Consider the following 27,860-nt stretch of genomic DNA (forward strand, 5'->3'; position numbering starts at 1 on the left):
CTCCTCTTCGATCCAGTGTCATCTGTCAGATTTTCCTAAATGAGACACAAGTGCTCTCCTAGTTTAACAGATGCTTCTTCTCTCTGCCTCATTCACTCGCTTTCCCATGAGCAGATTGCAGCCAAACAGTATGAAGTCAGAGCCTGATATTAAGCCCCCCACCCTTTGCATGGCTCACACTACATACTGAACCACAGAGATGGTCAATTAGATTAAAGCATGTGATTTTCATTGTTTAAAAAAATATCTTCACCTTCCAGTTTCCCCATTTTTCAAAAACACACTGTTTGTTCTAACACCCTTGGAGAGTTCTTTTGTTCCCTCCAAGAATTACAATGTTTGTGTTGGAGTGAATAATCTTTTTCTTCTTTTTATCGTGATCTGTCTTGCGCTCACTCCCCAAGTATCTCTCTTATAATTTTTCTCCTCTCTGTAATCTAAACAGCAGTTCCACAATATTTATGCGAAATCATTTTCTTATCTCAGCGGGTGGAATAGAAGAAAGCATTTACGTGGAAAACCAGAGAGCGGATACAGTGCAGCTGCGCAATGCGAGATACTCTCATGGTAAGAAGAAGAATTAGCCTGTGATTCAATTTGCCTCTGAATTGATTCCTAACACCTGTGGGAGGAGTTTCCCAACCCCTGCCAACTTGATATGGAGCGTCTTTTTGCACATGCGGTGCATGCACTTGACTAATGCCTCAACTGGGACATCTCTGCCAGGCATCTGTGTCTCTGTGATGAAGGGGCCCCTGCTGTGCCATGATGGGGACATCAATACCAGGCGGTTTGGGCTTTCGACACACTACTATCAGACTGTGGAGAGAAAGCAGCAGGTGGAATAAGACACACAATTGATGACAGGCAGGAGGAAGAGCAGTGGACAGAGTGATTATTGTTGTAAATGGATATCTGAACCTTGGTGGTGCTTTAAACACGGAGAGAGGTTGAACTTAAGGTGGTTTACTTTGTAAAGCCAAGTAACGTGAAATAAGTTAATGATTATTTTAGCAGTATCGCATATACCATGTGTGGTCCAACATGTGGTCCTCGTTATGATGAGGTAATAATTGGACCTTCTTTTATGGGAATTGGTTGAAATGATTCTTTACAAGCTCTCGCTGTAGCATGTGGTGAGTGCGCATGATGGTTGGTGAGCTGAAGCAGGAAGCGCTGACAGCCAGCTCAGGTCAGAGGATGAGATGAAGGAGACAGCTGGACAGAGGAGTGTGTGCTCTGGGATGGATAGACCCAAGGACGGACGGCATTCTCCAACTGCACTAACTTTAGACCACACATGTCGCTAAAGCTCCTAAAACTTGTCCACAGCGTGTCACCACATGCTCCCATAAAATCCCCTCTTTGTGTATGTATAAGTGTGCATAATTTTGTGTGAGCGCTCGTGTGTTGGCAAGCGTCTCTGTTTGCCAACACCAACTGGGATGTGAATAAACAACTTAAAGGGGCTCCGATTATTTCCTCGAATAACACACACTATCGATGTGTTGAAGTTTCATTCTTTCCAAAAGCTGATTGTTTCAGTTTCCTGCTATGTGGCGCAAGTTCAAAAGTTCATGAACTCACAGTTGGAAGTGTGAAAAGAATGTGGTCTGTGCCCACCAAGACGTGACCTACAGACCTTGTTTTCGCTCCAAAACGCCTCGGTTCTCTCCAAGAGGGAATACTAAACCGGGTCAATTAGTTTGAACAAAGAACTAGTTTTAGTATGCAAGAATTAGTCGCTGTTATCAAAGTAATCACTTGGGAATCATTGTGTGCAATCTTGTGCATTTAGATAGTGAAACCTGAGGTTTTATTTCTGCATACATTAGATAACACATTATTTTTTTTGGCTCTGATTTCTTTAGATATTTTTTCCGTTTTTGAAGAATCTTCAACATAGAGTATAGAATTCACGTAGCTATGTAGTAAGGTCGCCACCCCACATACGCGGCGTGCTTGTACAACTAATCACCTGTGGCCCAGAACAAAGGCACACTGAACATCTCTAAGCTTGTTTGACGTGACTCAAAGCTCGGTTAAACTGACAGAGTTCCTGCTCTGTCAGACTGGGTCGTTTTAATCACAACAGAGTTGGGATCAAAGACGAGGACAGAACTGAGGGCTCTCACTTTGCATCGTTTGAAGCTGGAAAGCGAAGCAAGCCGGGTCTTCTATACGCAAAAAGTGCCCATTCTTCACACAATGAAGATGGATGTTTTCCATTCCATTAAAAGTTCATATGGTAATTCCTTTAACGGTACTCTGTGGTTATACAAGCGCTGAAAGTGTGTATGAGGCTCAACGACAGCAAACTCTGAACTGTGCAGTTTAACTTTCAAGGTTCTGCGTGCACACAAAAGTCTATGCAAAGTTGTTCTTGTGTGTGTTGCGTTCTGCGCAAGCTCATGTCTATATTACGTCGTGACCTCTGACTGTGTGTGTGATTGTGGGCAACACTGGTGCGATATAGAGCAGCAAAGTGCCCTACACACCACTTAACCCCCTGCCTGGGGCCTTGACAGCTTCTCCATGGGAGACTGACCCTGAAGGTCCTGGAAAACGCTTTGTTCATGGCGAACACACACACGTTTTCAGCATTAAAACAGACACATGCAATGGCCATGCATGCATACACATGTATGAGCACAAGAGTTAAAGGACCACATAGCTTTTAAACAGGCATGAGGAATTAGCAGAGAGGCCCATTTGTCAGCTCCCTGCTGGCAAAAACATTGTCTATCTCCCTAGAGACCCAACTACTGCTCCTTTCTTCATGACCACCCTGCCATAATTCTCTGCCTGCGTCCTGATGCATGTGTGTGAAATGCATTTCTGTTATTCTAATCAGTTTATTTCATGTTCTTCTGATGTTAAAAAGAATACTTCAAGGAATCAGACTTAAATCTTGCAAAGAACGTGAATGCATCACTTTGGCAGCCCCATAAGCTGTTTTATGCTTTCACCGCATTGTGGTTGGAAAAAAATGTTGAACCAAAATCTACTGATATTTTCACAGCACATTCTATTTTTTTTTTTTACCTCTGAACAGTTTTTTATGTTCAAAGTAAAAAACGTTAATATATAGCATGCTTTTGTATAGTAAAATAATCTTGTTAATTAAAAAAATATCACATTGACCCTTCACTCCTCAGCCTCCTTAGATTGCCCAAAGACATCAATTAGTATAAGGTAAATAGCTAATGTATTAGAGGTGCAAGCAAAATTAATTAAATCCATCATAATGATAAAATAGAAAGAGAAATTGTATAATTATAGCAGAAAATATTAAACATTTGTTTTTGAAATCTTAAAAGTCATGTCACTAATTTTTTTAATTCTGTGAAAAAAGTGATTGATACTCAAATACATTTTCTAACTGAAAGTTAACAGAGTTTTTTCTGCACATGAACAAATGAGCGCCTGTAGGGGGATTGCAGACTAAACAGATCCTGGAAATGCGAGCACCAAACCCAGAGGAGAAGACAGGAAGCAGTTTAATTTAGTGACAAACATCAAACCGAAAAAGATGGTTTGCATTTCTCCTTTCAGAAAATGACAGATAAAGTTACAGAACTAAAAAAAAATGAAAAAATACTTCGCAGCCTTTCAATTTTTACACTATATTTGCCCTTGAGTCAGTTTCCTGATCTAAAGAATTTCTTTTGTAAAATGAAAAACGAAACAGTTGAGCTCTGCTAAAAAAATAGGGACCAGATCAAAATAAAGTCACGCTGAAATGGGGCGGCCATGGTGCAGCGGCTGACCTCTGATGGGAAGATTGCAGGTTCGATTCCCGCCTTTTGCTACCATGTGTCGAAGTGTCTTTGGGCAAAACACTGAACCCCACCTTTGCCTCTGGTGGAAGGTTGGCGCCAGTGTTCAAAGCCAGAACCACCATCAGTGTGTGAGGAAGGCAGAAAAGCTCTTTATAAGTATACCCCATTTACCAATACTTTACCACAAAGTGTAGATGAAGTTTAAATCTCACGGCGCTTCAGCAGCTAGACTAAAAGTGAGATGTGTTAGAGGAAGAGTCCCCGAATGTCAAAAAAGGCTTTCAGAGGTTTGCAGTTTTCCTTTAAGTCTAAGAGATTCATCATTTTATCTGCTGACATTTTGAACATTCTAGATTTTTTAAATAGTGAACTAATTAAAATGGTCATTGCAGACGTTCGGGTTTAGTTTCTGCTAATCAGTTAGTAAAATAAATAGGAGACATCTTTCACTGGTTGAAACAGTTAAATTATGGTCAAAAATGAGACTTTCTAAGGTCATGGTGCTTACATGGATCTTTCATGTTTTGCATGCAAATTACTTATCATTATAGTCATTGAAAAGCTTTAGCCCACATTTCACAATAAGTCTGTGCAACATTCTTGTAATGACTTCAAAGTAAATTAGCTAATTATCTATGTTTTTTTGGTGCCCTTAATTAGTCACCAACTGTCGCAAACTAGTGAGGCACAAAAAAAACATACTTTTTCACATCGTGTTGCCCAAAAACTTGCAGATTTAACGATCAAAATGAGAACCTTTGGAAATGTGTGCAGGGAGGTATAATGCATGAATGTAAATGCATATTTCTGAAAGCACTCAAAACCTTGTTGCAGAAAGGTAATAACACATTCATGAGACATACATTTTTGAATGCCTAAAGAGCCATTTGTCTAAGAAGCAGAATGCATATATAGGTTAATTTATTTGAGACTTAAACTGTTTAATGTCTTTATGTTTTTGCCTTTTGAAAAATATCTTTTCCTAATTTTTACTCGGTGGATATACCACTTTCCTCCATCTTGATAGAAATGATTTTACCTAAAGAAACACCCTTGACTGGCCATCTGACTCTCTATGGCCTCCTAAGTGTCTCATACAGGCTCAATCTATGAATTCTGCAGACACAGAAAGCCTATCATGCTCTACATTAATGCAAGGTAACACAATGCACACTGTTAGAGGTCTGTGAACTGCAAAAGGGCCAGGGATTTTCTATAAAAGTGGTGGCATTATAACATCCTGTCACAGCTCCATGGTAACCTACTTGAAGGTCAGTATGTTTGTGTGTGTTTGGAGTATGGATACACACCACATGAGAGTGTCAGTTGATGATGTGTGCTTGTGTGTGACTCCTAATGATTGTCGCAACTGGTGAGATGGAAATAAGCCAGATGCACACTTGTTTGTGTCGCCTCTTCTCAGGGCTGTTTTGGTTTTTCATCTACATTTCTATTTTTTGATAAAAAAGCTCTCATCTTTCTTGCTCAATTCTATCATTTTTTTAAGATTTCTATCTTGTATTTTATGCATTGATCTTATTCTACAAGAATTACTTCTTATCTCTGTAGAGTTTGTATTTATGTTAGATTAAATAATGCTGTCACTTAACTGCTTCTATAATTGGACGTTTATAGTCAATAACCTACATTTTTCTGCACTACTTCTGTGAGATTTAGGCTATTTTTAAAGGCTCCAATTATAAATAGAAAAACAACTTGTCAAAAAAAAGGTAGAAAATGCCTGTAAACGGGCTTGTCCATACATAGGACAAACAAGAATAGTCAGTTTTCTTCTTGCTGTTGTATTTTTAGGCTCTTTGGTCAGCTCCTTGGTGTCAGACTAAACCAAATGAAGGTGTGTGTTATTTTTGCAGTCCCCATCACAATTGAACAGTTCTGCTTTAAGCAAACTTTTCTTCTCGAATCAGAGCTAACACAAAGTTTCTTCATAGCTTTAGGGAGACGTGTTACAAGGCTCCGAGCTGTTCCGTCGCTGCTGTTCTGTCCCAGCTGCCAAACACCCTGTCACCATAAAACAATGGCTTATGATTAATGGCCAACACATCTCACGATTCAGTGATGCAAAGCTATTAATTGATACTTAGTACCCGTGTGTGACCACGGACGACTCAAATGCATCTACAGGTAAACACATCCTCTCCGCTCCCGGTAAACATGTCAACGTGAGCAGTATTTACAAAGGGTTTGAAGTGGGTTTGGGGCAGCAGTGATTCAGAAGAATGGCCCCGGGGCCTGACAGGATGTTGGGGGGGATGTGTCATTTTTTCCCCGACTCCCTTGGTGATGAGGGAACACATAAAGAAATCCTTTTACACACAGACCAGAATACACATGCTCAGCCTTTCGTGTTACACGCCCATAGAAATGGTTGTTTGACAAAGTAGTGAGTACATGAGCTCAGAGGAAGTCTGCCTTTTTTCTCCTGTTTTGGACTTAAGCTGCAGCATGCTGATGCAGACTACATCAAACGCTTACTGGAACCCTGCATCTCGCCATCTCACTCGGCACCAAGAGCAGAACAAGAACTTGTCTGTCACTGCTCTAATTCATTGTCTCCCTAAGGGCAAAATGAGTGCTGACAGACATAAATGGGAGAAATGAATGTTGTAAGATCATAGTCAAGGGTGCTGATAATCGGAGGAGGGTGGAAAAAGAAAAGATGAAGCAGATGGAGGGATGTCTTCAGAAGTGATACTGGCTTCAGAGAAAAAGGAGGGAAGTCGATGTTTGAGGGAATGCATGCCCTTGTGATTTGTACTGTTGACAGTACATTATTCTGGGGTGACCACCTGTTCTGAGCCTTCAGGTACCCCATCCATAAAACAACAGCAGATGGACACCATAAAATGCACTGTGACCAGCAGCTATGCATTTATAGGTGGGTTCATATGTCTCTGTGTTTGCCTATTACATCAAATAACCCACATAAATATTGAAATATGCTTACATTTGCTCTTGCTCCTGTCCCCTAGCATGCCCCAGAGGCAGTAAAATGTGATATTCTATAGGCCTGATGTCCCCACCCGTATCCCCTAACGTCCTCCTAACGCTGTAAGCTAATCGTCCAGTTAGCCATTGAGGAATGTGGATGTCATCTCCTACAACGAGGTGACATTCTCAAGTGTTCCTCCTCCTCTGACTTCTCTCCACTTCTCAGTATTTGGCTCTCTACCTTTCCCCTACTACACCCAAAAATCTGCCACCAGGATTTTAGTGATAAAATATGAAAAATAAATGCTTAAGGACAGATGGGTAATGCAAGAGTTTAGGCACGCTTAGTAAAAATCGCCTCTACTTTGAATTTTTTGGATAGCTGATTCCAATATGGCAGCAATTTAGACATAATTTTCAAAGCCAAGCTCTGCAGCCTATTTGAGTCTTAGCTCCTCATTAATAGCCCCACCAATCAAAAGCTTTATGCCATTGCTGTTACCGACCGTCACATGTGTGTGCCCGTAACACAAGACCTGACTAGCAAAGGAATTTTCGGCAGTCCACAGTTGGTTAAGGGGCATGCCAGAAGAATTGTGAAGGTCAGGCTGCAGTTCAGATGATTGAAAGATGAAAAAAAATACTTGCAAAAATGAAAATTTTTACTAAAGTTGGACAGTTTATTATGACAAAGTATTTGGGCTGCTATAATAATGAAAAACGTATTTGCATTTACAAGAATAATGTAGAATTATAAGAAAAAGTCCTAATCTTATGATAATAAATGTTGCCATGAGAAAAAAAAAGTATAGCATGTTTGAGAATAAAGTTGTAAAATAAAGAAGCTTATTTGTATTGCATGTTTTATGTACATAAACAATTCGATGTGCTTTACATAAGACATTAAAATAAAAATTCAAAATAAATATTAGGAGTGATTATTAGAATAAGATTAAAAAACGGTAAAAAGGCTGGAAAAAAAACAGGTAAAAGAATTCGAAAATAAGATTTAATTAAGAAAAAGGTAAAATTAACTAACAGAAAAACAGAACGGACAAATACATACAAAATTAAGACTTTAAAGCCTTAATTTGATAAGGAAACGTTTGTAAAATTATAATTAACTGAGTCATAATTTTATGGAAATAGTTTTTGTAATTTTATAAGAATAGACTTTTCGAATTATGATTACACTAATATGTTCAGAGTTATGAGTCAATTGTTATAATGGTAAAAGCACAATTGACCATTAACACAGAGGTCTAAATGCATTATGGCACAGATTCCTATAACATCACCAAAAATGGTTGTGAAATGCTTGTAATTATGACTTTTTTTTCCTCATAATTTTATGAGTTCATTATCATGAAATTATGACTTTTTTTCTTTTATATTTGCAATTTTATTTTTATAAATGTATTTATTTGTATGTTTGTGTGATAGTCCTGGTCATAGTTTTATACCACAATTCATTTGGAAAGTCTTGTTTGATTGTATTTCATAGCCCCTAGTGGCAACGTAGTGAATTGCATGTGACTTTTGTCATTCCAAATTAGTTCAAGTTTAGTAGCCAAAGATTTACCATTTGATTTCCACATTTTTTCTTATCAAGTATTCTTTTGTCATGCCATCACATAGTGTAATAAACTTTTCTGAAGGGGACTTTATTGTTTTACCTGCAACTTTGATAAAAAAAAGTACATTCCGGTTAGCGTAGCTGTGCCACATATGCTACATTTGTCTTTTTTTTTCATAATTGAAGCCCCGTTACCTTTCGCTATGACAGGTAATATTTGTATCAGGTGCCAGGTCCTCGTCTCCCTGCTGCTGCTGCAAAAAAAAAAGACTGATGAAGTGCAACAGGCTCCCTCCTCTTTCACTCTGCTTCAATCTGTCTGTCAGTGTGCTCTTTCTTTCAAATGTCTTCCTCTTTCATTTTCAGAGCCAAACCAATAATCTGTAATTAGACAACTGTGCAAACTATATTGAGAAGTGTTTGCGAAGTGCTGAAAGGTCCTGAAAGGGTTTTTGCAAGTGTATGCTCGTCAGGGTTCAGTCGGAGTTCATCTCCTCTTGGCTAAACATTTTTTTTTCCTTCTGGACTAAATTTATATACACAAAAACAAAGACACATCTGTATAAACATACACACACGCAGCTAGTTGCAAAGTAACTTATGAAAGAAAAAAGAGGACAGATTTGCCTTTTTATGGTCTGAGGACATTTTTCTGCTCCTTGGTTACTGTGATTTGGATTTCCCCGAATATAGAACAACAATTAATTGTCTAAATGTCTGAACAAATCGAAATAATTAGGATTATCGGTTAGTTTGAGAAGTAATGAAAGTTGTCGGAAGAAAGGAATAAACAGACTGGCTTCAATGGGTTTATATTTTGTGTTTGGTGAGCTTAATCTAACAGCTGTGAGTGGTCATTGAACACCCTAGTACTGACAGTTATCGTCAGCTTCAAGCATTTAGTTTCACACACGTTAACCAATCTGATTTTTAGTACCTTTTCCCATCTGCAGCCTTCAGAAGCCCCAGACAAACGTGCGTGCACAGACAAATAAACCATGTCAACACAAAAGCTGATTTGCATTTGGATTTTGCATACGTATTTTTGGTTCTGTGCCACACAAGCACATTTAGAAGTATTCGTCAACTCCCTCTGAATTTCACTTCTTTGACTGGTTAGGTGTCTGGGACAGCTCCCTGCCTCCGAGCTCCTGCTTTTTCCTCCAACGCCTTTCAGTCAGGTTATCTATCTCTTCCTGTGTGTTTGCAGCCACCACTGTGCAGCTTAGAGAAGTGGCTGATGGGACTGCGCGAGGCCCAGGCGTGCTCATGCAGTTGTGTGTATGTTTGTCTCTCTTTGAGTGACTGTCTGCCCCAGTGTGTGCACTGCAACGGCACTGGGCTGTGTAATTGAAATGGAAATGAGCCAATCAATGGCTGCAGTGGTTTTCCACCTTGCCCTGCGTTCACTTCGCTGTTCCATCTCTGCCAAACTCCCCGTGTTTGTGACTCTGTGTGCCGACGACGCCTGGCCCCTTCCGTTTTTAACCTGAGGGCCTGAAGAGATGGTGTGAAAATGTAATCAGTTGGTAATAACAATTATCTCCTCGTATCTGACAAACACGCAGGCCCTCACACTGTGTCCAGCTGATTTCCTTGGCCCTGTGTTATGACCCACAGCTCATTGGGACAGCTGTGGCATAACAAAAACATGCAATTATCACCATTTGACAATTAGCTTCCCATCCAAGTTTGCTCCTTAATTACCCTGTTTTACAGCTCGAAGGCGTCTGCTGCAGCTCTGGACTTCTACAAGTTCTTCCAAGAATGAGGGGAAAAAAAGTGCCTCATGACTCAGGGACAGAAATGTGAATCGGAAGAAGTCTTTGCACATGTTTCACATTAGAGGAGGCAGTGTTAAAACTTTAGTCCATCTGACCTGCTTCCTAAATGACATTCAGCAGCTCTGTTTTAATTTTTTAAAATACATTTTCAGCTCGAAAAGTTTCCATAGTTTAGAAAGAAGAGCAGAGAGAATGCAAATGTTTGAATCAATTGGGCCAGACGTTATATTGACTTTACCCAGCTCCCTATTATACAAAGACTGCAGAATGTCTTTTTTAGCCTAAGGGTGAACTCATTTATCTTCCACCTATAGATCCCAAACTAAGAGATTTGAACAATTGGAGATTTTAGTGCGGAAAGTAGCACAAATATGTCTAAATTGGGTAAAAATTCAACTTTTAGACAAATCTGCTTTTGTTATAAGCAAGTCTCTTAGATGTCAGACCTGTAAGAAGAAATGACAATTATATATATATATATATATATATATATATATATATATATATATATATATATATATATATATATATGAACACATGTCTACTTTCCTATTAAAGGTTTTTTCTGATTTATTTGTTTCACATTGTATATATTTTTTTTTGTTGAAGAAAAAAGTCTCCATAGCAACAAGTGTGCATACAGAATGATAAGAAACTGAAGTTATGTGCAAATAAAAGAGCTTTTTTCTTTTCTTAATTACCCGGTCATGCTTTGGTTAAGCTAAAAATTATTTCCAGTCATGAGGAGCATCTGACACAGTCAGTCATATGCTCTCTGCTGAACTTCTGAACTTGTGAACGTTTAGAGATAGCAGCCTAACAAAAGTAAATATATCACATTTATAGTATCAATATGGTTGAGTTGTAAAAACTGATCAATGAAAAAAAGCTTTAAAGTCCCACTCCAATCATCGTTTGATCTATTGTAAAAACATTCCCGGTGATCTTTAAATCATGATGATGCAGTTTTTAGCCAAAATCAAAAAAAGCTGTGTCTTCTTCTAGGGTATATTTCTGCAGAGCTCATCAGAAAGTTGAGTTTTTGGCTGGACTATTAGTATGGAGTAAGCCTCATCTCATTTCCCATCATCTCTTTTTGTTTACACTCTCTCCTCCTAGCTTACAGCCCCCCACACCCCAATTAACATTATCGGTGCAACAAAAATGGCGAGCAATATTGAGGTTATTCCGCCATTTAGTTTTGAACCACATTCATACATTAATGGATCTTGTGGCCTGTCGATTGTAGATTTTACATAACAACTACAAGCTTTTTCCTTTGATTCACAACAATTTGAGTAGAGAAATACTCAGAAATCCTGTTTTAATCTGAATTTTCTTTACATGTCCTCCATAATGAGAAGAGAAGGCTACAAGAACATGTTAAAAACACCAATTTCCATTAGAGTGGGTCTTTAAATTAACTGTAATGAGTTTGTGGCATCAGTTAAAAAACAGACATCATTTTCAAAGAAGTAGGGTCATTGTAAGGACAAAAAAATGAAATAAACTATATATTTTGTTTGCAACACATTATAAGGGTTTGGTTGCACAGACATTTTTCCCATGGACATGTCGTTTTGATTAATGTTTTCTTAAAAAGGTCCACAAAATACACACATAGAATCCTAGCAGTCTTGTGTTTCTCTTTTGTGCTCCATCCCTCTGTTTTAGAACTGGGTTCCCTCCATTTCCCTCCTGCCTGTTTCTCACCCCCGGTCTCTTTCTCACTCTGTGTCATTAGCAGCTCCTGGCTGTCTCACTGCTGCCCCTTTGCCAGTGCGATCCGGAGCTCTCTCAACCGATAACAAGTCTAATGTGTGTGCCCCTCATCGGCTGTCTGTCAGGCGCGTCTCCCCAGCACGTATACATCCGTGCAATACGTTACAAATGCTGGTCTTGTCCCCCTTTTATGATCCCGGTCACCCAAACATCCTCAGCCTCATTTGCAGTCAGTGCCACAAGCCACTCTTCCAAGGCGCAGAGAAAAGGGCAGCTGAAACATCGCACGCACATGCATGCACACTCTGATTCTCTCAGTCTTCTGTTTTTCTCTCCATCTCTCTCACACACATCCAGAGAGTGTGCACACACACTGGGGTGAACAGATGGGAGGATGTGACCATTAAGTCGGTGACATTTTAAAGGAGAAAAAGAGATGCATAGCTCTTCCTGAACCTTCACACACATGTTTTAAGTGAAATGTTACAGATGAGCACCTCCCTGCTTCAACTGTAAACACCCTTACACTGGTATTTACCCTACATGGGTAAACACTGAAAAACCACATTTCATGCTTGCTCATGCTTACATGCACACAGATGCATATAAATATACAGATCAGAGCCAGAGGACACATAATCACAAACATGGGAAAAGGGCATTTTTCCATTTGCTGCTGATTCTTAAATGAAATATTTAATTAAACCAACAAGTGTTAAGCAAGAGGAGATTTTTCGCTTTACAATTCCACTCCACTAAGAAGTATTTTTGTAAAAACGGCACAAAGTGAAGCCACTTTAAGTGGACAAACTGGAATTCGATTTTAAGAGTTCAATTTTTATTTTTTTTAGTCAACTCGTTCCGAAAAGACAACAGAGCTGCAGAGCCGATGTGGGAGAGCAAAAAAAAGTGAAAAAAAAGAAAAATGAAGGTAGAAAGGAGTTTTCATGCATTTGTGAAGGGTTCAATGAGACACTCCAAAAAAAATCAATTAAACTCTGTTTGTTTCGAGCAGCTGCTTCAGAATTGTTTTATGAGATAGTTCTAATTCTTTATTAATTGTATTTTTCAAAAGATACTCTTAACCTTATAATGCAAATATGCATCAAACCAATGTTTTTTTTTCCCTTTAACAATGTTGTAGGAAAAACTGCTTAGAGAGAACGGTTGAAATGTTGTCTCCACATGGTAATACAGAGACTCGAGAGTCCTTAGGATGAAATTGCTTTTTCCCCGTCACATTCAACCTTTGTTGTTGGGGGCTTGAGGAGCCCCTCTTCTAGACAGCAGTGGCAGATTTCAATTAAAAGTTTTCTCTAAAGTCTTGTAAGGTTGCGCTCTTTAAACATTAGCTGCTTCTCACGTATAGAGGCATCAGCTGGAATGAGCCGGTTAGAAGAAATTATGGGAGTAAGGGCTTGGCAATTTTGCAGTTAACATCATCACTCTTGAAGTGCTTGAAGTGGGGCTGCTTAATTGGGGGCATCCCTACCAGGGGAACAGGTGTTCGACATTTTTTCTCAGATGAGCCTCTTGAGACCTTGAGGTTAAGGTCACGCCACCCTCGATAAAGCAGAACGCTCCGGAAAACACATCGGATTTCTAATTCTGGGAAAATTCCATAAATGGGAGCCCCATTTGGTGTGCAGGGGAGAAGAAACGGCGGTTTACTGAGTGTGTGTGTGAGCGCCAGATGCTAGCGTGTGACAGTGTGTGGCCTTTTGATGAAACTCCTGGTATGTATTGCAAACCTCTGACCCTGTGCGGCCTGCTCTAGATCATTGCTGCTGTAAAGATGCTTCACTGCACAGCCCTCGGAGACAGCCAGGCTCCATATTTTTCTTATCATGACATTTATAGTCCTGCCATCCTGCAATCCTGTATCCTTTTATACATTACAGTCACTTGTGTTTTTCTGGAGAGATCTCTCAGTAAATGTTTCCTTTTACTTGAGAGACCTTAAAACTGTTTTCTCGGTTGAGTGTTTTCTCAGAGCTGGATACTCCAGTTTGCTATCATTGGGAAAAAATGTCTTTGTGAGTAAATATGTTTGCAGGAAAGATTTATAGATAAACCAACCTATGCTAATTTGTTGGAGCGAAAGGAATGTGAGTGGATGCTTTTGCATTTCCATGAAATTGTTTAAGGAGATCTACCTTCCTGAGCCCAGACAGACTTCCAGTTATCTTATCAGGTCTTTATATGAATGTATATTGGTAGAAATGGAGGGTTAATAAATTCCACTTCTCGTTTTTATCCAGGTTCCATCGTGGAGACTACCACATCGACGTCTGCATAAACGACTACCTAGATGTCTACTGTCCTCATTACGAAGACTCGGTGCCTGAGGAGCGGACGGAGCGCTACGTCCTCTACATGGTCAACTATGATGGTTACAGCACATGCGACCACACCGCCAAGGGCTTCAAGCGCTGGGAGTGCAACAGGCCGCATTCCCCAAACGGACCTCTCAAGTTCTCTGAGAAGTTCCAGCTCTTCACCCCCTTCTCCTTGGGCTTTGAGTTTAGACCGGGCAGAGAATACTACTACATCTGTGAGTACCTGCTTTACCTGAGCCTTATACAGAGTAGCTACAGAGTTCAAGGACAATTCAAGCTTTTTAATCCTTTATTTTTCACATTTCTAACAGTAAGACATTAGAAATGTGTCAGTTATGACATTTAGTTTATCAGTTGTACTTAATACATGCAACATGGCACAATTTGATTAAAAAAGAATATAAAGGAATTGCAACATAACACTAACTTCAACGTGGCTGAAAAAAGAATTCAACAGAGGTTTAAGGTTTTTTGATGACAGCATAAACTCACCCACCAGAAAATGTAATAAAACATATAAACAGAGAGCATATTTTATAAATATGTATAATATTACTAATTACTAATTACTAATATAAAAGTTGTTTTTTTCTCATTTTTTTAAGTTAAAATCCTCAAAATCCCAAGTTGTTTTAGCTTTTCCGTAGCCTCTGAACACATTTTCCATTTTCTTTTTCTTTTAGTTCCTGTTATATATATATATATATATATATATATATGTGTGTGTGTAGGTGTGTGTGTATTTTTATACTTCTGCAATATAGTGTATACGTAGGCTTTTGGTTTACATAAAAGTACCTATCTCAGAATAACATTTCTGAATCATATTTTGTGAAACTTAACTCAAGTTAAAGTTTTAACATATTATATGCATTATTTATGATCACAACACAAACAACGTGAAAGTCCACTTTATTTAAAACGCATGAGCCTCTTTTTCGCAACAACTTGATTAGTTGTTTTTAATATTTTCCAGAGCTGTAAAACATTGCATCATTGTTAATATCCTTCATATAAAGTACAAAAAGTTGTGGACCAGTAATCGAGCCCTGTGGGACTCCGCAGTGAAGTATAAAGGGTGTGATTGCATCTTGATCCTACTGGCATCTAGGATTAGCAGTGCTGTTTGAAGTGTATTAAAGCTGCCCGAACCCACATGGACACTCAGGAAAAAGAGGGAGCCATTTTATCGATTGACTAGACTCGCAAAGTTAGATAGCCCTCTCCTGCCCCATAGTTTGTGTTTTACGAGGGACACCATTTTTCAACCATGCTTTCATAGCTGCTCTGCTGTGCTGTTAAAGGTGACAGGACAATGATCCTAGCAGATGCTTCCCTCTCTGCTTTCAGCCCAGCTTCACACAGTATTCAGAAAATCTCTTCCCTAAAATGGAAATGGAATTCTTTGGGGGGAGTCAAATTGAGACATTTCCCTTATCCCGCCGTGCAATTCCGCATCTCTCAAAAAGGATTTGTTCTTCAGTTTGTATTATGTTAGGCCTCTCTTCAGGTCGCGGTACACGTCATATAGTCTGACTCACGGTAGAGGAACTGAATCAAACTGGGTTCATGTGTGGCTGAAGCCTTTGGGAAGTGAGGCTTCATTAAAACAAGGGAACAAAGTGGAATCCAGCTGAGTTGTCCCTTCACTTCCGTAGAGTCTTTGTGAGTCCAGTGGCATGGCCTGTGAGGTTTATTCAAAATTTAGCAAAATACTGTGAAAATAAAACGGATGTGCTTATCACAGAGTGCACAAGATTATCTTTTTGACTTCTAGAAAAAAGGACTCAAAGATTGTTGGACCCAGATGACTAATGCTGACTGTCGAACTCTCTTACATGGTTTTAAAAGTGAAGACCATAGCTGAGCCCCGTCTGTTTATTTGGATCAGCTTTCTCCCTTTTAACGCTTTTATTGAGCCGTTAACCTGACAACCGGACACAGATTGCGTACTTTACTCACTATGTTCTGCTGTTTTTAACCCCCAATATTCATATTTAGGGAGTTGAGTTTAAAGAATACCACACGACTGACCCTCGCCAATGCTTTTTGCTGTTTCCATGGAGAAAAGATACCGTCTGATCTTCAACACAAAGAAAGAAGCCCACATCTTTTTCAATAGCCAATTTGCTCTGAGAGTCAAAGGAAATAACATGAAATGAAGTAAACTGGGAGAGGGGATGTGGAAGTTAAAATTTAATCTATTGCCTCAACCTCTGTTTATTTTTTAATTTTATCATTTCTGTTGAGAGACGCTTGTCTTGGCGCCATGATTAAATTACGCTGTGACAAAAAGGGGCTTCCATTGAACACATCCATTCTACTATTGGATGCCATATTGGCCTGCCGCTTCATTTGCTATTGAACGATTCCAGCGTATGGTTCACTATAGCGGATATTAAAGTCATCTGCCATGAAGTCATCTGACATGTGATATTCCGTTGCTATTGTCCAGCCTGAATCACCATAAGAGGCCTGGCGGATGGCTGCTGATAGATGGCACAGTCACTTAACTGATCAGAATGTAAAGCAGAAATGAGATTGAGAGGAAGTGACTTCACTGCACCTTCCATTTCATCTGCGCTTCTTTTCTTGTTACCACCACTTTCATCAGATAGTGGACAACTGGACGGCGTGACTGCAGCGAAATATGAATCTCATAAATTCATTGCATACACAAAAATATTATCAATAATCAACACATTTTCCCTAAGCAAGAAGAACTAAACCTGCCTTGCAAAGAAATCATCACATAACATAAACTTTTACTGTCAAAGGGTTCAGTTCCACATGCACTTTTACCGTTCGTTTCCACAGTAACAGCACTTTGCTGCCCACTAATGTGCCAATCTGTTAAACCACTAAGAGCCACTAAGAAGTCAACCGATGCAGGTTATTTAAAAAAAATTGAGGAGAAAATCACTTTTACTTTGATTTGACAGCTTTTTAGCACAATTTTCTTGAATGTTTGCTTCTCTTAAAACCTTTGGAGAAAAAAGCCATGGCTTTCCGAGGAAATATGCCGACAATCAGATTTTGCCTTCATGAAAAAGACGTCAAATCTGAACTGCACTGTCTCGTCTCAACGTTCAGTTTAATTGGACTTTTCTGAAAACTGTTGTGCTCTGTATTTACACCAATTTGTCAATGTCTACTTTTATCTGATGATCTAAAGACATTAGTTTGCCCTTCATAATAAACATACTGTTAGGATTCCATCATATCATTTCAGTGATGCAAGTAATTAACAATCTTATCAACATTTAACTTGCTGCTTTTATCAGCTCAATTTGCGAGATATGATTTGATTACAGTCATAAGTATTGTTGATAACAACAATAAGAACCCCACCTAAGAGCAAACAATAAAACTTGAGTTTTAGGGCCTAAACTTCAGATTTTTATTGACCTGTTTTCAGTGTTAAATCTCTGATTAGTTTTTGGGGCGGAAAGGACTAGAAGCAGTGGTACTGTGCATGAACCAAACGGGTAGTTTTTTTTAACACCTGGATATTATTAATAGATTGCAAAAAGTTTTTTTTTTTTTTTTTTAATAGTTTCATTGTCATATATCTTAGAAGATTATATAACGTATGCATGTTCAAAGCTAAAACACCTGGAAACTTGTTGAAGTTAAAGTACAATGTGACAAATGGTTTAATCAAGAATCTGTAAACACTGTTGGCAGCTCAGTTTATTAAATATTTACTAAATATGTATTAAAAGTTTATTAATTTAGATAATTCTACTTTTTAGATGGATATCAATGTAGAAAAGCAGAAAATTCATTCGTATCTGCTTTTTTTGTTTTGTTTTTTAGTTGTTTTTAAGTCTGTCTGTGGCCAAAATGTCTTTAAGAATGATCCAACCAACAAAGCTTTACAGCTGCACATTAATGAAAAAAACCTACTGTGTTTTCTGGACTATAAGTCACTTTGGAGTGCAAGTCGTTGCAAAAAAAAAAAAGCAAAAATAATAGGAAGAAAATCATATAGAAGTTTCAATTTTGGTATATGGAATATATATCTGCTTCACCGTCATAGCGCATTGATGCTTATTTTACGCCATAAAAATTAGAGGAATCTAGTGAACTATTATTAAGAAAACAATGGCATAAAAACATCTAACAACTCAACTAAACTTCCTCACTTCACTGTTAAATTCTTCATTCTCTGTGTCACTTTGGAACCACTTCGCCAAGCCCACTGTAAGATTTAGCAGTGTTTCTTTCTCTGTGTTATTATCACTAGTAAATACTGATACAAGCAAAAACTGCTTGCAGTTGTTGCTATTTATTTAAAAGAAAAAAATCACATATAGGTTGCTCCTGAACATGAGGCCCAATCCAGATTCTTCCCTTCTCCCTTCCCCTTCCTTTAGCCCTCCAAACGGAGAGCTATGAAAAAATGTTTTGCACGTCACTTTCGTTCGATGACGTCGCCAACAATTGCCATTCCACTAGCGTTAGCGTGGAACTTCCAGCGCTTGAATACACATAACAGCATTAGTTTTATAACTTTAAAAATGTCATGCTACAACAAAAACTTGAATTTAAATGTAAACTTCTGCGGTTCAGAGCGCCAACACGTGAAGAAAAGTGCTTCTCAGCGCAACGCGGTTTACCCTCGTGATGGAGGACTTGTTCACCCTCCGTTTGGATGGTCAGATTTAAAGCATCAATTTCCTGGACAGAACTAGCACTTAAAGTACAACTTTAAATGGAGGGGAAGGGAGAAGGGAAGAATTCGGATTTGTCGCACCACTGGCCAAACTATACAAAAAATGCGACTTATAACCCCGGAAAATATATATATGTAGGTGTGTGTGACTGGAGGTCAGAATACTGAGGATAAGAACAAAAAAAAATTAACTGAGCTTAAATAAACAACATTTTAGTGCATTATATAACAATAAGTGTCAAAATATTATCATAAAAATGCATCACGATAAGTAAAAGTTCTATCCCATGATTTCTGTTTAGAAAATTAAAGGAATGAATGAGACTTTTGAATTAAAAACAAAAATTTAATGATGGTTCTCATCAAGTTTATACAAAATAGCAAATCCTTTATTTAAAAACAATCTGATGATCTGCATCAGGAAAATGAATCTTTTCCTCATCTGTTAACTTTCTGCTGCTAAATGACTGAAGGGACCGGGCGTTGAAATGCTTTGCCCTCTCTGACATGATTGATTAGCTTTCTTGTTTGTAGATGAAAATTAAGATTAAGATGTCAAATCATATTCCTGCAGAGAAAATTCCTGTTAATGGTGTTTTCGCCCTCTGAGTTTGATGCGGGTCGAGGGTTGATTTGTTGCATCTCTGATAGAATTAGAGGGGAGACGGGGTACTGCTGTCATCTGCTTCAACAACAGAAACAGCTTAATCAACGCTTGCAGGACGGAGGGAATTCACTCAAATGGAGGTCATAATCCTTCATTTTTCTTTGCATCAGCCTCTCGTCTCTGTCAGAAGCAGCTAATTGAAGACAATAAGAAAACTGGAAATTTGGCAGGAGCCTACACTTCATGAAGGCGATATTCGGTTATGTTCTCCCTACAGATCAGCACAAAACCAGCTGAATAGAAAACACGGTCAGGGAGGATCAACAGAGGAATACGTTAAGGAGCTAAAGTTTAACAGATTTAAGGAGGAGTGTAATCAGATTCTGATCCCATATGCAGGCAGTTCAACAAAATGCAGCATTAGCAGAGACTGACTTACAGCTCAGAGATCTGCCTCAGGGAGACATGAAGGATAAGCGAGGACGCTGGGACGACGCGGGTCAGAGTTCACAGAGCATTCTTGGTTTAAATGAAAACCTTCTGATTTTGCTGATGCGAGCAGGATTTTCTAATATGGACACAATCCGGAAGATTGTATTTGAGTGATATTAATCTGAAAAGGGCAGAAATCCAATATCAGTGGCAGCTCGCTGCAAGAAATGAGAGAGAAGAGTTATGGCATTTTTCAGGATGTGAGATTTGAGAAAAATAGAAAAACTACACGCTGTGTGATCTTGCAGCTTAAAAACAGCCTTTCTCACAGACTGACTTTCCTACCCACATGAACTGGATCTTCTTCTCAAACAATCAATAACACTGATGTGTCCCTAGGAGTCCTACGGAAAGTCTGCGGCTGATATCAAGTGAGCACTTACTAAATGCCCATCACAACCCAGAGGGTGGTGATGAATCTGCCTCGGATTACTAAATGAAAAACAGTCAGTGAGGTCTCGGTTGCTCCACAGATGCCTGTAGGTTAAACGTAACACTTTGCACAAGCCTTGACTTGCACATGTCAGGCAAATCCGCAGTAACCCGATCTTTATAAGGCTTCTCCATAAACTTGTATTCAGCTTCAATGGACCAGCGAATGCACAAAACGCAAAGGTTTTCTTCAAAACATAGACAATGGCTGTCCAGAGCTTGATCATAAATCCTGTGTTGCACAATGCTCCTGTAAGCTGCTCTCTGGGGAGGAAAAGGTAAGCGATAGAGAAGGTGCAGGAAAATTACATTAATGAAAAAATGAAATGGAGTCGGAGGCTGTTGCATGGACCCTGTATTTCTGTATTTCGTGGGGCCTCGTGATAGTCTCTAATAATGATGGAGTCGGGTCCATTTGTGATATGTGTATGGAAGCCGCATGTGGACACCGTCATAACTCAGGCCTTTCATCCGCTAGCATGAAAAATCCACACTGTCAGCAGCGTTCAGAAATGATCAAAGTTGACCAATGTGACAGGAAGCTACACACAAACAATTAAGGAGACACACTGATGTACTCCATACATTTATAAAAAGACAAATGCATACAGATGTAGACTGTCTGCAAGGCATTATTGTAACCCGTATAGATGGATAGGCCATGCCCTTCCTGTCTCCCATCCCCACTCCATCATTACTTCTTTTCCCTCTTCATCCTTTCTCGCTTATAGGATTTTTGTCCATCTCTCCCAAGCACAGATCCTATATAAGGCAGTAGACATGGTAAGGTTGAGTGTCATCCATTGCTTTTCTTCTAAACTCAAAACTTTTAAAATACAGAGTCACAATTTTTTTTTTTTTCCTTTTTTCGATTTGGACTGTTAGCAAAAACAAGTCGATCTGCATCACTGGAAGGAAATTACCATGCACTCCACAGAAGCTCTCAAAAGTGTGAGCCATATTGGTTTCCTGAAGTGGGGAAAGCAGCAGGTGGACCAGCTGTCACTCACAGCACGACAACTGAAAGCTGCAGAAAGGACTTTCTACATGAAATGCTAAAATTCTGAGAAAGAAAACTTCAGAAAAAGAAACGGTTTTCAAGGGCAAAGTCTTTTCAGTTATGAAGCTCATCATAAGATAAATGTCATGCATCAATAGACACTTAAAACAATTATTAATGTTGTGTTTAAGAAAAACTACATCCAAAATCTATAATACATATAAAAAAGAAGTTGGCATACTGCAATAAAATAGGTTACTATAATGATAAATGATAGCAGCTGTGTCGACTTTTCTGACAAAAGAAAGTGAAGGGGAGAAAAGTCTCTAATCAAGTTACCTAACTCTGACTGCCAATAGTATTAGTCAACAGTTTAGCTGCCAAATGAACACAGATGCCCGGAAAATCCAGGAGATCAGAGGAGGAGCTGAGAGATTTTAAAAGGATGCAAGGTTTCTCTCACCTTCATAGATCATTCTGTTGTCTTTGGGATCTGATGATTAGCTGATAATTTGTATGCATCAGAGCCTCTGACATGGAAGCAAAAGTCTGACGTCAAAGTTTTAATTCCGTCCAGACCATCTCACCTTTCTCGTGTCGTCCATGTACTCCTATTTTGACATGGGTGTGCCAAGATCAGGGCCTGAGAGACCAAATCAGGAAGAATCTTGTCTGGTTTATACTTCACAGCAATTGGCCATCACAACAATCATATCCACAGTCGTGTGGTCTAGTTCATACTAACGTTGGCTGGTTTTAAAGCCCCATTTATAGAGGTAAACAGGCAAAAAAAAAGTTGATTTAGGGTTTGGTTATCCTTTAAAGTTCCAGTGTTAAAAGGTTAAAGTGTTTAGGAAAAATGTTGAAAAAAAGGGCAGACGAGAATCTCTTACTTAAAATTGATTTGTGATCTGCATCCCATAATTCCTCCAATATTACCTGTGGCATTGTTGATTTCAGGTGCGCTTCACAGGTGAGCAGCCCACCACGGAGGTCATCATCCGCTTTTCAAAGCGTGTTTGAGGACAAGTTGACTGGACACAGATTACTCTGTCATTGTGTACTCTAATCATTCACAATAAATTCAGATTCAATGCAATTGCACAGTCGCGAATGATTTCATTGTTGCTTTGAAGTGTTAACTCTGCCTTACATGTCAAAACGCTTTTATTTCTGTGTTGCTGTACAGTTTTTCTGGCAACAGGTTAGTACAGTTTGTAGCTTTAAGAAAAAATGCATAGGAGGAAACGAAAAGTAAAGTTAAGTTAACAAACAATCACTAATCAATCTTCACTTATGTAGTTTTAATGAAATCCATGAACTTCTTTTCCTTTAAGTACACTTCGTGTAGGTTTTTCTGGTAAAAAAATTAAAATTCAGACTTTTTTTCTAAATAAAAGTTTTACCACGTCTATTTAATGTCTATGTATACGAGAACAGCTTTTCACAAACAACCTTATTTTAGAATGGAAATGTATACATAAATAGACATTTAATTAAACTTTGTGAATATTCAGCTCTAACAAATAGAGAAGAATTCTTTTTTATATAGCATTATTACGTGCTAAGACTTACTGCAGTGGCTGCCTTCAAACACACAAAGGAGAGAATGTGTGAAACGGTAATATAGACAGTTTAATGATCAGTGACTTGATGAACGGAAGACTTTGACTTTGAATTTCTTTCTTTTTGATCTCCAAGAAGACAGATTGGTTTGAGCACCATTATGTGGTCTTTGAGAAAAATAATGACTCTTGATCTACTTTGACTTAATAGTGCAGGAAAATAATTGTAACCCTGAACTACTGCACTCACAATAATGTGGGGAAATTAGAGCAATCATCTCATAATTAGGCATTATCAATTTCAACTGCCTTCTCTCTCACATCCTAGTGGTTTGTCTCATTTTTCTTTATTACTTGTGACCTTATCGCTTTTTCTACAAGTGGCAGGAGGAAAGACTTGTTCACTTTTATCACAGATTGAAGGATATAAGAAAGGAGTAAAGGGCAGCTCTTAGCTCTGAGGATCTTCTCCTTTAGGTGCTTTTTTAAGTTCCTCCTGTTGTAGGGTGGATAACTTTGCCCATATCAGTATTTATTTACTCATACATTGTGTGTTAGATGTTGTCGGCATGGAAACGATTATCATGGAGCAGAAGAAGGCTTAAAGTTTTTGGAAAGGAAGCTGTGTGTGGGATTATTTTCTTTACGTGGCCTCTCTCTTGGAAAGCGTGCATGTTTACTCAGACTCCTGGACCTAAACTCCAACAAGGTTTTTTACTATCTAATCCACGTGACTAATCCTGGTGAATGAAAGATGAGGCCAGCGGGCTGTTACTCAGTGAGCTGGCTCAACTGGCCAACGAGGAAGACAAAGTGATGGACAAAACATTTCTTGGTATTCATGCAAATCTCTGCCATCCTGCAGATACAGAGGGTTTGGGTTTTGTTGAGTCAGAGCTAGAGGCTTTTCTATTAAGGCGAATCTAGCTGTTAAGTGTCCTAAATGATGCATCAGAAATCAGCACACTCCTGATAAAAAGCATTTAGCCCAGGCTAAACTCTGCCTTTGTCTTCATGTCACGAAGTTTGATGTCCCTGAGTTTGCTTTGAGAGTCTTGCCCCTGAAAGACAGAGGAAATGTGTTTTCCACAAAACATCATACGCAATAAAGCTTGGCTTGGGCGGTGATTGAAACAATAGTCTGTCTAAGCCGCGCTGAGCCCACCTGTTTGTTCTTCTGTAATTGGATTCTGCTTCGTTCCATTTGCCTTAATGCTGATTCAAGATGCAGGCTACTGAAGGAACCAGGGACAAGCCCAAACCCCCTGTCATCCATTTTCAGACTTTGGAACGAGATCTTCGTCCTTAAAGACCCACTCCAATTTTTTTGTGGTTGTTAACATGTTTTTGTAGCATTTTTTTCACAGTAGAGAGCCTATATAACATAATTTATGATCAAAACTTAACTGATATCAGGTGCAGATAAAAACCAGATGCTTGAAAATGCTCAGACTAATGACCCAGCACCCTGGTCCGCTCACGCTTGCGTGTTCGAGACACAATGAGCGATTGACACTCGTGCTGTAGCAAACTGCGATTCTGGCTCAAACTGTACGACTAGATTGATTCAATGCTGCTCATCGTTATTTTTGAGCTGCTAATGTTAGCTTGAGGCTATAAGCTTAAGCATGAGTGCGCAAACGGAGCTCTCAGGGATGGGGAGGGGCAGGATGCTCTGCACCAATAGTTCTGCCCACAACCCAGAATTATATTTCTAATGAGCTACTGCAGCTGTGCATAAAGCTTGTCTTCAAAAACAACAAAGGATTTTTGATTTTGGCTAAAAACTGCATGATCACAGTTAAATGGTCACTGGGATCAATTTTACATTGGAAACAAATATATTTGCAGATTGAAGATCTATTCTCATGAAAATCAGGTTTTAGGTATTTATATTTTTTCTTTTTTGTATTTTTCTGAGTACGTCTTTATTCACATTTTTGTGAACAGAAACAGACATAAGATGTCACTTGAAAAGAGCCTATTTATGATGCAGAAAAGATCCTGGGCAGACCTCAAGCTCCCTGCTCCACTCCACTATGATGCCTCCACGTGTGTGTCGTTTTTTTTGCCTCTTGGCCAGGACTTCCTTTGAAAAGAAATCAATGGGACTTTCCTGGTTAAATAATGGTAAATAAATGAAACTGTTTGGCTGGATAGCTCCAAACTGCTTGCCATTTTTGCAGCCGTGATAATGTTAGGTTGGTGGTTTGAGAGGCCAATTTCTAATGAACAACTGCCGCTCTCCATATTTAATATTCCAATATATATATATGGCTAAAAATGGGATAATCATAACAAAAAGGCCACTGGAAACACTTTTAAAATAGCTCAAAAGATTATTTAAATGGGCGTTAAAGGTTATTATGTTTAAAACCATCAACGTTTTCTGAATTAAACCTCATTTAAAAACGTTTGCCTAGAACTTTACACATCAGGGAAAACTTGTAATCTGGACATTTTATACTTTGCATCATGAATTTTGAACATTCTGTGGTTCCAAACTGCTTATGAAAGCATTAAAACACTAGAACCCTGCAATTTATTACAGCTTACTGCTACTTTGTCCACTCATGTCCATGATCTTCTCTTGTGTAGGAGGCAGAGAGAAGTGTCACGCTCAGATTCAAAAACATCACAAAAGCTTCACAAACCAGCAACATACTTGGGACTCCCACATGCTCTTTGGCCGCTGTCATCAGGGCCATACTTCTCTCATGATCAGCTGCTTTGCTAAGTGGCTGATGTCGATGGCTCTGACTCAGCTCAGCCCACAATGATGAAGAAGATAAAACATGCGGAGATGGTGTGTCTGCGTTTGGCATTAGATGTGCACATATTGAAAATGGGAGGGTAAAGAGATGGAGCAATAAGGAGAGTGACACAAATTGTGTGGGCACTGGTGTGTATGTGTGACTGAGTGGGTGAGCGATGGTGGCCAAGGTTCATTAGCGTGTCATCAGCTGCCTCCACAGCAAAATAATAAGGTCCTCTTTCTCTTTGTTCCCTCCACTCCCCTCCAACCCCCACCGGCATCTGCTGAACATGAACCGAGCTGTGACAAATAGCATCTGATCTCAAATGACCTCTCTTGTGCGGTGATGCATTGTGGAGATAACAGCTGATGAAGTGACAAAATTAAAATGATAACACTGAGGTTATATAGCAAAAAGGGACCGGCGAGCTTGATGAGCTGTACAGAAGGCAGACGAGAATGCAATATGTATTTGATAAGAGGTGGATAATGGAGACGGCTAAGTGCACGACGGTGTTGCTGCAAATGAGAAATAAAGCTGCAGTTCTTTCTGAGGTTGTTAGTTTGTGTTGTTTCGTTGAAGACTTCCCATAATAGCTTTGCATATTCCTGCAGTGTCATCTTTAAAAAGGAGTCAAGGACATTGCTGGGATCTTTGCACAGACGTTTTGGAGTATGTTTCTTTAAATGAAGAGGAAATAACTTTAGATATTTCAAAACTGTGTTACGCAAGTAAAACATGTATTGCAAATATGTACAATGTTGATTAATGTACTTAATTATATCAAACACATTGACAGTTTAAACTTGATCATAAATGCACATATGTGATTACACATATATATATGGTAAGTATTTAGACAGCCATCCAATTGTGCAAGTTCTCCAATTTAAAAAGATTAAAAAGATTTCCATCATAGGTACACTTCAATTATGCCAATTATGAGATACAAAATGATAACAAAAAAGCCAGAAAATCATACTGTCTGATTTTTTCTTCTTCTTTTTTTTTTTTTAATTTATTTGGAAAATATGGTGGAAAATACTTATTTGCTCAATAACAAAAGTTCAACTCAATACTATGTCATATACCCTTTGTTAGCAATGGTACCAAATGTTTTACTGTAAGTCTTCACAAGGTTTTCACAAAGTGTTGCTGGTATTTTGGTCCATTCCTCCATACAGATCTCCTCTAGAGCAGTGATGTTTTAAAACTGTCGCTGGGCAACACTGACTTCAAATTCCTCCAAAGACTTTCTCTGGGGTTGAGATCTGGAGACTTGCTAGGTCACTCAGGTCCTTGAAATGCTTCATATGAAGCTACTCCTTCGTTACCCGGGCAGTGTGTTTGGGATCGTCCTCATGCTGAAAGACTCAGCCATGTTTTATCTGATTTTGTTGATGGAAGGAGGTTTTCACTCAAAATCTGATGATACATGGCCCCATTCATTCTTTCTTTTACACAATCTAGTCCATTTGCTGAGAAACAGACCCAGATCATGATGTTTCCACCACCATGCTTTACAGTATGGCGTTAACAGCGACCTCACATTTTTTGTTACTATAATCGAATCATGAGTTCGTCATTAAGCTTCATGTGGACAAATCTGTGTGGAGGAGGATCATTTTTTAAAATCTCACCACCTTGTCTTCAAATCTTTACATCTGTAATAATTGCACTTCTGACTTCTTTCATACTAAATGCATTTTCTTTTTAATACACCAAACAGAGATGCTTAATCTGACTAGTAGACTTAGTTTACATTGAGTATTAAGATTTTGCGGAAAGCCGGGGGACTATTTTTGGCATTTTTTTAGCCATTTTTTTTTCCGGGTCAATGCCTGTTTCTAGCATTAAAAAAAAACGTCATTGCAACCCAAATATTGATTCTATCGGTAAGAATTCACTATTAGAGGCTGAAAAACAGTCAGAAGTTTTGTAATGTTTGAAATGCCCGCAACTGGACTCTTTACATAAACAAAGAGGAACTTTGATTTGTTACGTTTTTTAGAGGCTTAGAGGTGAAAACAACACAGTTTTTCTTAATTCTGGCTAAATAATCATAATTAAATGACCACTGGGAACACTTTTAAATTAAATCAAAAGATGATGGGAGTGGGGCTTTAAACTTCGTCAGATTAATTAAAACCGAACCTTTTCACGTCAAAATGACTT

At 38.8% G+C, this 27,860-nt stretch overlaps 1 protein-coding gene across 1 annotated transcript in view; it reads left to right on the top strand.

Annotated features, from left to right (window-relative positions):
* efna5b (ephrin-A5b) overlaps positions 1-27,860 on the top strand; it is a gene marked incomplete at its 5' end in the record, with an annotated part of 95,299 nt that overhangs the window by 59,769 nt on the left and 7,670 nt on the right. Inside the window, 1 exon segment of the mRNA XM_024275760.2 lies at positions 14,078-14,370. Coding sequence (XP_024131528.1) covers positions 14,078-14,370 — 293 coding nt within the window.

The sequence above is a fragment of the Oryzias melastigma genome, linkage group LG9, assembly GCF_002922805.2.
Source record: "Oryzias melastigma strain HK-1 linkage group LG9, ASM292280v2, whole genome shotgun sequence".
Lineage (NCBI taxonomy): Eukaryota > Metazoa > Chordata > Actinopteri > Beloniformes > Adrianichthyidae > Oryzias > Oryzias melastigma.